We start from the raw sequence: 15,517 nt of genomic DNA, 5'->3' as shown, positions 1-15,517 counted from the left end.
GGCTGGCAGTTAATTTGCATATCGCCCTGATTAGCCAATGGGAAGGGTAGCGGATGTACGGCTAATTACCATGTTTCTCTTTTATTAGATAGGACTAGAGGTCCAGTGCACGAATTCGTGCACGGGTGGGGTCCCTAGGCCTGGCTGGTGATCCAGGTTGGGGCCAATCGGGGCCACGGGAGGTTGGCCAGCTGCCCGATCAAGGCCAATTGGGGCTGGCTGGCCTGGGGGAGGTTTGGCCCGACAGGGTGAGGGAGTGCAGGAGGTTGGCTGTGGGAGCGCACTGACCACCAGGGCGTAGCTCCTGAGTTGAGCGTCTGCCTCCTGGTGGTCAGTGCATGTCATAGTGACCAATCAACCAGTCGTTTGGTCACTTAGGCTTTTATATATATAGACTAGAGGCCCGGTGCATGAAATTCGTGCACCTAGGTAAGGTCCCTAGGCCTGGCTGGTGATCAGTGCCGATCAGGGCCTTCCACTGCCAGCTGGGGCCTTCCTTCCCCGGCTGCCGCCCACCGGCTGGGGCCTTCCTTCATTCCGCGCTGCCCCCTGGTCGTCAGCGCACATCATAGTGAGCGATCGAACTCCCAGTCGAGCTCCCAAGGGGATACTTTGCATATTAACCTTTTATATATACCTTTATATTTAGTGATATATAAGTATTTAATTGATTACCCACACTGCTTCCCTTTTCAGAAACTGTAGTGCTCAAAATATTTTTAAGAAAAGAAATAAAATGAAATCTCTTTCTTTCAAGAACTCCAAACTGGTTATTGAAAAAGAGAAATACACTTTGCTCTCAAAATGTCACACTCCAGAAATACCCTTTTGTCTAGGCCAGGGGTTCTCAACCTGTGGGTCGCGACCCCTTTGGGGGTTGAACGACCCTTTCACAGGGGTCGCTTAAGACCATCAGAAAACACATATATACTTACATATTGTTTACAGTAGCAAAATTACAGTTATGAAGTAGCAATGAAAATAATTTTACGGTTGGGGGTCACCACAACATGAGGAACTGTATTAAAGGGTCGCGGCATTAGGAAGGTTGAGAACCACTGGTCTAGGCATTCATTAATAAATAGTTTTTATTCTAAGGTTATTTTATCTCAGAGGATCTGCACTAAAAAACAATACGCCCTAATGCTTAACCAGATAATAAACTTTTTTTTTTGCAAGGTTTATAAAACAGTAGAAGAAAAGAATGCGGAATTCAGTGTTTCTATGTTGGCAACATGGATATGTCTTCTAAATACATCTATTGAGTTGTGTTCCAAGAGGCCTGACTTTCCTTTGTAATGTGTTATCTTATGGATGCAGATGAAGCTTTTGTTGGTGCTTTGCACCTCATCCATTACCCTCAGGCTAACTGAGCCAGAGAGCAGTGAATCTATTGAAAAGGACCATGAAGAAACCTGCTGTTAATGTGAACTCTATTTGAACTAGGCTTGACAGCAAGGTTTATTCTCTAGTGTTTGGGGTAAACTTTATTGCTACTTGGAGATTATTTTGTTCTCATCATCTCTGATAATTTCATCAACTATTAGTGCTTATAGGAATGAAATAATTTTTTAACATGACATTTATTTAGAAAAGCTAGTTTTTATAAGTATCCTACTTGTTCTTTTTTCCAATATATGTTGGAAACATACTTTATATTATAATTCATAAACTAACATACTTTCAAGGATTGTTAATACTCTTAATTCCTGATATTTCTGATTCAAAGACATTTATTAATACACCATTATGTACTTAAAATATCGACCTTAATGAATACCTGAGACTTGCAAGTAGAAGACACAAAAAGAAGTCTTCTTAAGTGTAGTTTAAAATATGGATTGAAGAGAAGGCCCAGTTGAATTGCTTTGAAATCTATCAGTGGTCATGAACCAGTATCTGGGCTTGGTTCATGTAATTTGAATAATTAATATTTACGACTATAGAGTGATTTGTTAGTGTTAGCTCTGAAAAGGGACTATTGTGATCTGTTGTTATATATAAGTGAGAATTCTGTAAATGAATAATTCAAATAGTTCTTTTATCTTTTGTTTTAAAATTAGTAAGTAATCAGTATTTAAAAATGTATAGAATTTAACATACACATTCAACTGTAATTTTCAAAAGTTATAGTTTTCTGGTATTCTGTATTAATAAAACATGTCTAAGTTTCCTATGTGTATTAGCACAAACTTTAATATGCTGAAAGTGTTTTCACACTTTTTTTTTCTTCAACAGGTAAAGTACCTTTTATTCATGTAGGAAATCAAGTAGTATCAGAACTTGGTCCAATAGTCCAATTCGTTAAAGCCAAGGTAATAAAAAAGATACTAAGTGCATTTGATTACAGCCACTCAAATAAGTCATTCATCATTTCTTAGCATATCTTAACATTTACATTGATTTTAACCTGGTTTTAGAAAATGCCAGTATAAACTATTGGAGAAATATTTCTAAAGTGCAAGTTTTTTAAATAATGAAAATCATTGGCAAAAGAGGTAATTTGATTTTTACAAAATGGTAGATAATTTTGTAATATGCTTATGAGAATTTTGGCCATGAATGAAAACTGTTAAGTTTTTAAAAAATGTCAAGTTAACCTTTAAGAAGGGAGATACAGGTTCTGTTTAGAAGTTGAATGTATTTATTCATTTGAATTATTCAGTTTAGATTTTAATAGTTATTAAAGGACAGCCTCCATTAACATTTTGGGGAAACCCTTCCTGACTTTTTTTTTGTATATATAGAAAAATATAGATCATACTATTATTAGTTATTTTGCAACCTGTTTTAATGACTATATATATAAATTACATATGTGTATATCTATCTATCTATCTATAAATTACCCTTTTAAATTGTCTAGTGTTTTATTATATGGATATATAATAATTTATTGTCTTTACTGATGGACAGTTACGTTGCAAGTTGCCAATTCTTCGCTGTTATTGAGTGCTACGAGAAATATTCTTGTACATACACATTTGTGCACTTGTCAGATTATTTCCTTAGGATAAATTCCTAAGAGTGATATTGTGATATTAGGGTATGCAATTTAAAATCTTAAAACAGATTGCCAGATTGAACTAAAGGTTATATCATTTTATGCATTCACTCATTACTATAGTGTAGATTTTAAAAATTAGTATCTATTTCTCTATACCTTTATTTATCTTGGACCATTTTATAAGTAACACTTGTCAATCTTTTGGCATTTATTTTATTATTAATAAGATTAGTCTCTTAAAGTAACAAGGTTTATAGACCATTGTTGTTTTCTTCTTTTGTGAAATAGTTGATAACGTAATTTTATCCATTGAAAGAATCATTTTATAATGACAAATACGACTTATTAATATGTTGTAGCAAGAGTATAAAATAATTTTTTGATATTAATTTTCTTTTCGGAAACATTTTGGAAATTAATCCATTGGGCATTTGCAGTAAAAGGATTGATGTTATATTACTTGATAGTAACATAACTGAAAGTTTTTGTATATTTAATATGATGCTCTTAAATTTTTTTAAATTCCCTTTAGGGCCATTCTCTTAGTGATGGGTTGGATGAAGTCCAAAAAGCAGAAATGAAAGCCTACATGGAATTAGTCAACAATATGCTGTTGACTGCAGAGGTATAATAGAAAATAATAGGCCTTAAAAATAAGCTATTTCTTTCATAAAAGATAATCTTCTCTTATGGGTTATTTAAAGTTATTGAGAAATAGGAAAATAGTCAAGCAATTCAAGGGCTAGGATTCTTACCCAAATTATTTGATCATTATCTTTGAACAAATTGCCTGACATTTTCACTTCTAATTTTCTGTTTATAAAAAGCAATGATTCTTGCTCACTTATCATTTTATTTGGCCTTGTTAAGTGTACTTAAATAATATCTGTAAAATACTTTAATGGTATTTGGAGATGTTACTATATGAATAAGAAATCTTTTTATTAAGTACCACCATTAAATTTAATACTTATATATAGCAACATTAGTGAAGATAAAAGCCCCTCACATATGTGACTTTTATAAAGTTGGCTTATAAAAAATTATCATGGCAAGAAATAACTTGCTTTTTAACCATTTTCTCTTTGGTATTCTAAAGTTTTTGTGACTGTTTCTTTTTTTCCTAGTTGTATCTCCAGTGGTGTGATGAAGCTACAGTAGGGGAGGTGAGTGGTTCTGCAGCATTTATCGTAATTAAAATTTAATGAGAAAATACTTTTGTTCAGAATTGTAAGTCCCTGCTCATAAATGAAACATTGTGGTTTATACCATTAGTGCTTTAGTTTTTCACTTACTTTAATTTTGCTTGCACATACATTTTAGGGAAGCTATGTGTCATTGTTTGATATAACTGGTTGCGAAGTACATAAAAGTTTATATATTTTTAAAAGGAATGTTTTAAAATTTTAATTTTTTAGATTGCAAGCTCTGTATTTTTCTTCAGGTTACTCTATTTGTGTTCTCTGACAGTCTGTTTCCCTTAGAATTCTATTTGTGAAAAAGAGGCTTTGTTTTTAGGAAGAATCATGTTTTTAACAAAATCTTCTTGCTTTAGATCACACATGCTAGATATGGATCTCCTTACCCTTGGCCTCTGAATCGTATTTTGGCCTATCAGAAACAGTGGGAAATCAAACGTAAGATGAAAGCTATTGGATGGGGTAAGAAGACTCTGGACCAGGTCAGTTCAGATTGAAGTTCACAAACCCTTAATGCATTTAAGATAAACCTTTAAAGTATTAAATTCATTTTTTTGTATTGATAGTTCTTAAAAAATCCCAACATAATACAAAACTAACAAAACATTTGCTCTTATTTTCTTTGACATGAAGTAATTTTATAAAAATCACATGCTGATTGTAAAACAAATTATATAATACAGAAAAGCTAAAAAAGGAAATAAAAATGGCCTGAAATACTACCACTTAGAAATAGCCACTGTTAACTCTTTGGAGAACATTATTCTAGATGTTTCTTAATAATATTTTCCTTAAGTGGGATCATATTATACCTGCCCACTCTATGTTTTTCCCATTTAACAACATATTGTAGGCATCTTTTATGCCAATAAATGTTGATCTACAATATCAGGGCTTAAAAAACACCGTGTTAAAATACAGTGCTTAATATATATTTCTAAAGATTTTGGTCTTAAATGTACTGAAGTAGCAAGATTAAAAAATACAAATCTTATCAAGATCATGAGTTTAAATATCATTAGACTAATTAATGTTTCTTATAAGGCTATCCCTAGTCTTAGCCAGACAACTCACTTATGTGTGTGTGCTATTGGCCGTAAGGGATCTTGAGTAAGTGAATAGGGATTGATAAGTAAAATCCATCTCTACTAGTGGAAAAACAATTGAAATGCTTTGGCTCATGGTAGGTCAGCAGTGTCATTTTAATGAAGGAGGTTTTTTAATATTTGTAAAATCATTGGATTCAGCAAAAACAGTTTTGTATGGAATAAAGTTTTAAGGTAAAAACTTACTTGATAGTAATCCTTATAAGTAACTTAATTGTACTTGCATTTAAAGGAAATTAGCTCTCAAATTTTCTTTGTATGTCTTCTATAGGAAATATTATTTATATTTTATATGTGACCTATTGGCAGATTTAAATATATTATAAAAGATTACCTAAATTTATATTTTTGTTAAAAACTGTATTATAAATAGTTTTAGACACATTTTATTGTTTTGCTAATTTAAATATTTTTCTTTGGGGCCTGTTGCCTATATTAGGTCTTGGAAGATGTTGACCAGTGCTGTCAAGCTCTTTCTCAAAGACTGGGAACACAACCATATTTCTTCAATAAGCAGTAAGAAATTGTATTTTTTTAAAGTTAGTTTCTTTTCTATATTGTTAGATTACAAACTTATTTAATCATAGAGGAATTGTTTTATCAAGAAATATTTGTGAAAAAATTTAGTTGTATTTAAGTTTATTTTTGCTTTTATTAAACATTCACTTAGCACCTCATAGGTGTCAGGCAAAGTGTTAGGCTCTGGGAGACTGAGAATTTCTCTAAAGGGCAAATATGTAAACCAGTCATTAGTGTATGATATAATAGAGGTTCTACTAGAGGTAGTTCAAGGTGCTGTGTATGGAAATAATGACTTTTTTTTTTAAATCCTCACCCAAGGTTATATTTTTACTGATTTTAGAGAAAGGAAGGGGGAGAAAAAGAGAGAGAAACATCAGTGTGAGAGAGAAACATCCATTAGTTGTCTCCCATACCCGCCCAAAACCTAGGTATGTATCCTGACTGGGAATCGAACCAGCAACCGTTTTGGTGTATGGGACAATGCTTCAACCAATTGAACCACCTGGCCAAGGCGAAATACGACATCTTAATTAACAGAATTCCAAGCTTGCAAAGTACTATTAACATATGAAGTGTAACCTCAGTTGTCTATGTAGGGTGATGCCCTAAGACTAGAAAAGTGAATAAAAGCTAAGCAATAAAAAATATTGTTGGGTAGACAAGCACGATTATGAACTTATCTTTTAAAGTAGTGAAAATATTTGTAAAGCGTAGAGAGAATGTGAAGGATATAGATTAAATATTTATGTATATAGTTTAATTCATGTTTCATTAAGACAGATTTTTTTTTTGTAATTTGGAGAAAAATATCTAATGTAGGCAAAAAATGAATTTTTTTTTAAGTTATACTTTTAGTGTACCAGGATCGGCTATCCTGTGATCCAGTTTAAGATGGAATTAAATTAGCAGTTTAATCTCAATGGTTTGCTTAGAAATTTTAACCTTTTCTTGGCTTTTTAATAAAATTTTCTTGCTTTTTAGATTGATAATTTTTTTTAATCCTCACTTGAGGATATTTTTTCATTGATTTTTAGAAAGAATGGAAGGAGATTGGGGAAGAGAAGAGAAACATTGATGCAAGAAGGACACATTGATTGGTTGCCTCCTTCACATTCCCCAATGGGCCATGGATCAAAGCTAGCGCTCTAACCACTGAGAACACCACCCAGGGCTAGATTGATAATTTTTTATAAACCTTTATTTGCTATTATTTATTATGTCTTATAGGCACTCATTTTCTATAGCCTTATCAAACATCTTTTGGTTAGAGATATTAATATTTGTAGCAAAAATGACTATTGATAGGTTGGAAATATTTAAGTTATATTAATGTGTACTATATGTAACTGATATTAAAAATAAATTGGAGCCTGTTATCTCTGAAGGAAGGTCATAAGAGTTCAAAAGCTCTAGGAGTTGAGAAACTCAGAGGGGTGCATTTTACTGTTTGAAGTGCATCTTGTGTGTTAGGAGTTAGTTTTGTTATACATGCTGTCTTCTTGGGAGGATAGATCGAACTTATTTTTCTTTTCATTTAAACTCATTGTCAAAGATTTAGTAACCAGGTAACATTTGGCATGTGACTTAGTGAAAATATTAAAACTTCCTTTTCTGCCCTGGCCAGTGTGGGATTCGGTCCCGGGTCATGGTGTGTACGGGAGGCAACCAATCGATGTTTCTCTCACACATTGATGTTTCTCTTTTTCACTCTCCCTCTCCCTTCCTCACTCTCTAAAATCAATAAAACATATTTAAAAATTTTTTTTATAAGGGTACAATTATATTTAAACTTGTAATGAAAAATAAAAATCTAGAACAGTTGCAAAACCAAAGAGGTTTCCTATCAAGGAACAGTTTAATTGATATTAAGTATAGGTATTTGAAATAATTTTACCTTATATGAGACCTAGATAAACATTTTTCCTTAACAGTTATGATTAAAGAATAGGTTTGGTTTTTAATTTTAATTTCACCCAACTGTTTATTTAATATTAACATGAAAGAAAATTACATTTAGGAAAAGGTAACTTGTATTTGCACTTTGTTGTGCCAAAACTTTTCTCATTCCTTTATCTATTGCAGGCATATTTACTTTGTAAGAGTAGTGAAAAGAGCACTGGCTTAAGTCAAGATATATAATACTGGATTCCAAGTTAGAGGCCCTGAATTCTATTCTTGACTCTCCTATGTGTCCTCTCCTTAACCTCTTAAATTAGAATAAAATTTTCTCCTTGCTTTCCTTCTTTCATGAGAGAGCTCATGAAAGAAGCCCAATAGCTTTACTTAATGAGAGAAAGGGAAAAAGGGTAGTTGAGGGAGATTTGCAGCAAGAATAGTAATTGGGAAAAGAAGACAAGGAAGCTTAAATGGTGGAAAGGCAGAAGAAAATGAATGATACTAAAATATGTGGCTTTTATTCCTTCAAATATATAGTGTTGGTAGCTTTTAAATATCTTAAGTCATATTTCTGAAATGCAACAAAACCAAAATTGATACTATGCTATCTTGCTGATGTGTGATCTGTTAAGACACCTAAGCAAAGACTACATGGTCATTAGTTCCCTTCAAGTGTAGACTTGGAATGAAAAATGAAAACTTAAAGTGATATTTATATGTGACCTTTTTAATAAAGGAGAAGAAATAGTAGAAAAAAATATTTTAAATCAAGAAATATTTTAATCAAGAAAGAATTATAGTATTCCAAAGTATTTATGATTTCCTTGCAGATCTGTGTTTTCTGAACAAAGCCTGTTAGCTAGAAGTAGCTCAGTAAATGTTGGTTAAACTAGGTTAAGGTGAATGAGGAATTGGAAAAGGAGTTAGATTTTAAGAAGAAAAAATATTGCTAGTAACCATTAAGTAAATGGTAAAATTTGAAAATATACTTTCATATACTGATGGGAAAGTATATGGGAGAAATGGTGCAAGAATTATACTTGGGAATCTTAAGATGAAAAGTTTCAGGAAGAAATAAGATTTTATTGAGGTTTGTTCAATTAAGAAATCACCAGTTAAGAAAATGAAGGGAAAATAGCTCAAAAATATTCACATGCAAAATATAGAAAAGGTTGATGGCAAGGGGCTTGATTTACAAACTTGAATGACTCTCCTAAAGATTAGTGGCCAGTATTTAAAGAAAGGATATGTAGATTATTTCTAGTGGTCTGAAGACATGACAAGTTAGTAGTGTAATTGGAAAGAAAGATTAAGGAACACTCAGACAAAATTCATCCTTTTGAAACCAGACTGACTGTGACAGAAAAGTATGGAATCACTAAAGGCCCAGTGCATGAAATTTGTGCGGGGTGGGGGGAGGGTCCCTCAGCCTGGCCTGCACCCTCTCCAGTCCGGGACCCCTCGGGGATGTCCGACTGCCGGTTTAGGCCCGATCACTGCAGGATCAGGCCTAAACCGGCAGTCAGACATCCATCTCGCAATCTGGGACCGCTGGCTCCTAACCACTTGCCTGCCTGCCTGCTTGATTGCCCCTAACCCCTCTGCCTGCCTGCCTGATCGCCCCTAAGTGCTCCCTTGCCAGCCTGATTGCCCCTAACTGCGTCTGCCTTGGCCCCCGCACCCGGACCCAGGCCTCCCTTCTCCGGGTGGCCACAGGTACCCAGGACCTGGGCTTCCCTCCCTCTGGCCAGCTGCAGACATCCGGGACCGCGGGTGGCTTCTTCCAGGCCAGCTGCAGCCGCAGGCATCCAAGACTGTGGACAGCTTCACCTGGGCTGGCCGCAGGCGCCCGGGACCACAGGTGGCTTCTCCCAGGCCAGCCGCAGCCACAGGCATCCAAGACTGTGGGCGGCTTCGCCTGGGCTGGCCGCAGGTTCCCGGGACCCCGGGCAGCTTCACCTGGGCCCAGTTTTAGAAGAAAGGTCATCTGGAAGACATCAGTCTAATTAGCATATTACCCTTTTATTAGTATAGATAATAAGTAAAGCAAAAAAGATTAGTGCAAACAATTTAAATGGGGAAGGTTAGGAAAATAGTCACATTTACAGTGCTGTTTTTATTTTAATACATGAAAGAATAGTAGCTAACCAACAGAAATGCGGAAAGAATAATAAGAAGGCAACAAATTGCTTAGGACTTTAAAAATATATTTGTCACCCTGGAATATTTTTTTAATAAAAAGTGTATACAAATAAATGCAATAATATATACGAAAGATGTTAAAAGTCATAGTAGGAGAATTGTTATCTATATCCAAATTACAATCCACCAACTACTTAGTAAACAGAAGGGTGCAAATGTTATGTTTCTTGTCCATATGATATAAGAAAGGTAAATAAAATGGGAAGTACTTAAGGATTTTGGCTTGATTAAATAATTCAGTAGAAATATTGGGTAAAGTGTATTTTTTGTGCTTGTCTTGCATATGAGTTGCAAACATTTTTCTGAGTTTGTTGCTTTTTTAAAGTTAAGTTTATTATATAATTCACATATAGTGAAATTGACACTTTTATGTGCATAGTTCTATGAATTTTAGTAATAGTGTACAGTTATGTTAATCACTACTATAAGCATACTTTTTAAGAAGAAAGAATTGAGGGAATTGGTAATTTATATCAGTCAATAAATATAAGTAATTGTTGAAATTTGTAAGGATGGCAACAAATACGCATTAAAGTTTGTGTGTATGTGTGTTTTGTTTGACTCGGTGTATTTATTCTCCTTCCCTAGATGCTCTAGAGCAGTGGTTCTCAACCTTCCGGCCCTTTAAATACAGTTTCTCATGTTGTGACCCAACCACAAAATTATTTTCGTTGCTACTTCATACTGTAATGTTGCTACTGTTATGAATCGTAATGTAAATATCTGATATGCAGGATGGTCTTAGGCGACCCCTGTGAAATGGTTGGTTGACCGCCAAAAGGGGTTGTGACCCACAGGTTGCAAACCGCTGTTCTAGAGCTAGCATGTCAAACTTGTGGTCCGTGGGCTGCATGCAACCCACAATGAATATTTTTGTGGCCCAGCCAATATAACGATGTGAGCAGTTATTTACAATTATGAAAGGAAAGAAATCTCCTGTCAGATCCAGAATTACTGACATTCACCTTGGTTCAGTTTTAAAAGTAATCACTGAACAAGATTTCCCCTGAAGTAAGAAAGATAGTAGCAGAGAAGACATGCCAAGTGTCAGAAAGAAAACATTAATTTTATCATTGCTCTTGTTCTTTTTTTTTGTACTGTACTTTTTGAAATAAACCTATGTTTCTATGAAAATTGAAGCTTTTGTTTTTTTGCAGCCCATATAAACTTAAACCTTGTTTATTTGGCCCATGTTAGCTTTTGAGTTTGACATGCTTGTTCTAGAGTGACTGGCCACAAAACTGCTATTTTTATGTAACTTCAGATCAGTTTTTGTGTGCTTGTTATCCATATGTAATTCAGCACCTTTTGAGTTATGTGGATGTATATTTGCAGCTAAGAACATTTTGTACAATTCAGAGGCATTTCTAGACCACAGTAGGTTAAACATACATGTATACTTCCAACTCATTCAGAGCATTTAGTGGATGCTATCTACACTACTGGAAGTTTCATCAGGGAATGTATTCAACTTTTTAAGGCTCAAGTATAAGAAGGATTAGAAAAGATAAATTTTGCATTGGTAAGATAAGATAAATCTTTTAAGAAATATGTTTAGAGATATGGAAGTGTTGATAATTATTTTACTTCTCACAAAGTGCCAAGGCTCTACATTTATCCACCTTCTACAATTTATTTAAACGAGGCTTGCAAGTTTGACATGCTTGTTCTACATCCTAGGTTCTTTCCAGGGATCTATTTTTTATTTGTTCTTTTTTTGGGGTATATATTTTTAAAATTTATCTTTTTTGTTGAAAGTATTACAGATATCCCCTTTATTCCACTCATTGACCCCCCCACCCCAAGGCCTTCTGTACTATTGTCTGTGTCCATGGGTTATCTATCTACACTAATGAAAGAGAAAGATGCAAATTAACCGTCACTCCACTACACCCACAAGCCATGCCCACTAGCCAATCAGGAGTGAGTATGCAAATTAACCCAACTAAGATGGCGGCGGCCACGGAGCTGGAGCGAGCAGGAGGCTTGGATTGCCCCCGGTGATGGAGGAAGCCAAGCTTCCTGCTTGCTCTGGCCTGCCCTGGGCTCCGCTCAAGGCTACAAAGTTTCAATTATAGAAGATAAATCCCAGATACCTGCTTCCAGCCCGCCAAAAAAAAAAAAAAAAAAAGGAGAGGGTGGGAACTTGAGTCGCCAGGGGGCGTGGACAGTCTGAAAACGGTCATTAGCCCCTCACCCAGGTTGGCCAGGCACCCCAGCGGGACCCCCACCCTGATCCAGGACACCCTTCAGGGCAAACCAGCTGGCCCCCACCCATGCACCAGGCCTCTATCCTATATAATAAAAGGATAATATGCAAATTGACCCTAACAGAACGACTGGGAATGACTGGTCACTATGACACACACTGACCACCGGGGGGCAGACGCTCAATGCAGGAGATGCCCCCTGGTGGTCAGTGTGCTCCCACAGTGGGAGCTCTGCTCAGCCACAAGCCAGGCTGATGGCTGCCAGCACAGCGGTGGTGGCGGGAGCCTCTCACACCTCCTCAGCAGCTAAGAATGTCCGACTGCAGCTTAGGCCTGCTCCCTGCTGGCAAATGGACATTCCCCAAGGACTCCCGGGCTGCCAGAGGGATGTTTGACTGCCAGTGTAGGCCCAATCCCCCAGGGAGCGGGCCTAAGCCAGCAGGTGGACATCCCCTGAGGGGTCCCAGGCTGCAAGAGGGCACAGGCTGGGCTGAGGGGACCCCCCCCCCCAAGTGCACAAATTTTTGTGCACCGGGCCTCTAGTATATATATAAAAGCCTAAGCGACCAGCCGACCAGCCGGTAGCTATGACGTGCACTGATCACCAGGGGGCAGACGCTCAACACAGGAGCAGAAAATACAGGCATGGAAACATGGATCAGGCTGATGAATCTCAGAGGGAAGGGAGGGGGCGGGAAGAGACTAACCAAAGATCTTATATGCATACTAGAGGCCTGGTGCATGGATTCCTGCACCTGTGGGGTCCCTCAGCCTGGCCTGCGGGGATCAGGCCAAAACCAATTCTCTGGCATTCCCCAAGGGGTCCCAGATTGCGAGAGGGCGCAGGCCAGGCCAAGGTACCCCACCGGTACATGAATCCGTGCACCGGGCCTCTAGTGCTTATATAAGCTCTTTGGTTAATCTCTTCCTGCCCTCCCCACTTGATAGTCCATTTATAGTGATAGAATTATATTTCTTTTAAGTCCAAGGACACTTGTGATTTTTTGAAACCATCCTATTGTCTTCCGGCTTAAACATGGCCATCAACTATGTATCTGATTTTGATGAAAACTTCATGAATGTGTCAAAAGAGAGAAAGAGACTTTGAAAAATTAAGTATTTTACACAACTTAGGCAAGATGCTTTTTTTTTATTTCATTCTTTCACCAAATACAGATTCAGTTCCTCAGATATTTTACTAAGAACTGGGGATATCAAGATATGTGCAGTGTTACCTTTAAATAGCTTGAAGTATAATTGAGGGGAGGGTGTTAGTTATAGTTTTAGTGTGGTATCACCTTTTTATTGATCATTGAATATATGATTCTGGAATTTAGGGGAAAGACTAGGACTGGAGATAAATATCTGGGAATTAGTAGCATAAAGAGGCATTTAAAGCCATGGAACTGCATGAACTCACTCATCAATAGTGATTAAGGCCACATAGCTAGTAAGTAAGTGGCAGCTTTAGGATTCAAACTTAAATTTGATAGATCCCCCTCCCCCAATCTATTCTGCCAAACAAGATTACTGTAACATTTTTTCACATTTAGGTGGACTAACACATGTTTTCTCAAAAACTTGTATCACTGTAGGACTAATCGCAGTAATTACCAGTAGTTCATAATTATCATGGTTATCTTAATGTAACATAGATTGGTGATGCCCCACTTATAGGCCATTAGTTGTGAGGTAAATTTCATTTTCTTATAGAGAAACCCCCCTGTAAAAATTTTTGTTGAAGCCAACTTCATTTTTACAGTTAAGTCACTTTAAAAATGGTCAAATTAAAATGATATATTGTTAGTATATGATTGGGTAATCAGGTACCATTTTGTTGTCCCGGCACCACAGTAAAATTCTCTGTGCTTTGCCAACATTTTGTCTATGCATCTATTAACACATTTACTAAATTCTGTTGTGGTAATTTGTGTCTATGTTTTAGAATATCTTTCTTGTTTTTATCTCTAGCATCTGGCACAGTTCTGGCACATTGGCAACATGCTGTATTTATCTAGTGAACAAACTAATAAATAAAATGAATATGATCAAACATACCAATATAATTTTAACACATTTAAATAATACTACTAATTCAAAAAGCAATCCACATACTAGCAAATCATAGTTTAAAATTATTTTTGCATATCTTATAACAAACTCTAAGTTAAAACAATAAATTCTATCAAGTTGGGTAGAATTTCTTTCTATGATTTTTTCTTTTAAATAGATGAATAAAATGTTTTTAAAAATAGTATATACCCTACCATACAAGTTAAACACTATGTTACTCTCATTTCTACTTTTGTTTTAGGCCTACTGAACTAGATGCACTGGTATTTGGCCATCTGTACACCATTCTTACCACACAATTGACCAATGATGAACTTTCTGAGAAGGTGAAAAACTATAGCAACCTTCTTGCTTTTTGTAGAAGAATTGAACAGCACTATTTTGAAGATCGTGCTAAAGGCAGCTCATCTATTAGATTGTCTTAGAGTTATGTGTTAATTTAGTTGTTACTAAAAATTTAACTTTTGAAATCTGTTACTTGAATGATATGTGAATGGTATCAAAATTTTAAAACCAAAACACTGCTTTTGAAACCTCAAAACAAATTATATAATGTATCTTGTACATGTACTTTATACTGTTGTTTATGTACAAATTGAAATAATTCTGAATGACTCCATTTGATATGTTATACTCTGTATCTTGGAAGTTTTGTTTTCTTGAAACTTGTATGCACATAAAAATAAACTTTGAACAACGATATGGCTGCTATATTTGCTTGATCTTTCTGAGACTCATTTTCTGAGCTTCATACATGAAGTAAACAGTGTCTTTTCTCAGGCAAGTAGTTTGTGTTTCTACGCCCAAGATTATTTTGCTAGCTACATGGTAAACCTGGTCATAGGAAAAATGTTCCTAATGAGTATACTCTTGGAAAATGTGAATGATTACAAGGTGATGAAAGCCTTGAGCAGATGACCATTTAAGAACATTCTTCCTGTCTAAGCTTAATTGACTTGGGGTGGTGAACACACAACACAGTGTACAGATGATGTGTTGTAGAATTGTGCACCTGAAACCTGTATAATTTTGTTACCCAGTGTCACCCCAATAAACTCAAAAAGGAATAAAAATAAACTTAAATTTAAAAAAATTAATCAGAGCAGCTATAATTTATATTGATAAATTTAAAACTTTTTTTGAAACTTTGAGATAATATTTTAATAATGCTTTTTTATTCCTTTTGTGGGGAAGGGAGGATAGTGTTCACACAAGTTATCAATAAGAGTTTATATATAAGCAATAAGGATTATATGTGTCCTTTTCAATTTTTCTAATATTTTACATAAAGCCAGGGATGCT

The 15,517-nt window shown here is 35.6% G+C and overlaps 1 protein-coding gene across 1 annotated transcript in view; it reads left to right on the top strand.

The window, feature by feature from the left end:
• MTX2 (metaxin 2) overlaps nucleotides 1–14,917 on the top strand; it is a gene marked incomplete at its 5' end in the record, with an annotated part of 63,725 nt that extends 48,808 nt beyond the window's left edge. The window contains 6 exons of the mRNA XM_015561978.1: nucleotides 2,239–2,315; nucleotides 3,540–3,632; nucleotides 4,135–4,173; nucleotides 4,563–4,688; nucleotides 5,752–5,828; nucleotides 14,457–14,917. Of these exons, the coding sequence (XP_015417464.1) occupies nucleotides 2,239–2,315; nucleotides 3,540–3,632; nucleotides 4,135–4,173; nucleotides 4,563–4,688; nucleotides 5,752–5,828; nucleotides 14,457–14,640 (596 nt within the window). The remainder of the gene's footprint in view (nucleotides 1–2,238; nucleotides 2,316–3,539; nucleotides 3,633–4,134; nucleotides 4,174–4,562; nucleotides 4,689–5,751; nucleotides 5,829–14,456) is intronic.
• Nucleotides 14,918–15,517: the final 600 nt, after the last annotated feature.

Source organism: Myotis davidii, unplaced genomic scaffold (assembly GCF_000327345.1).
Source record: "Myotis davidii unplaced genomic scaffold, ASM32734v1 scaffold370, whole genome shotgun sequence".
In the NCBI taxonomy this organism is placed as follows: domain Eukaryota; kingdom Metazoa; phylum Chordata; class Mammalia; order Chiroptera; family Vespertilionidae; genus Myotis; species Myotis davidii.
Note: the sequence above shows the minus strand (reverse complement) of the source record. Positions and strands in the feature narration are given on the sequence as shown.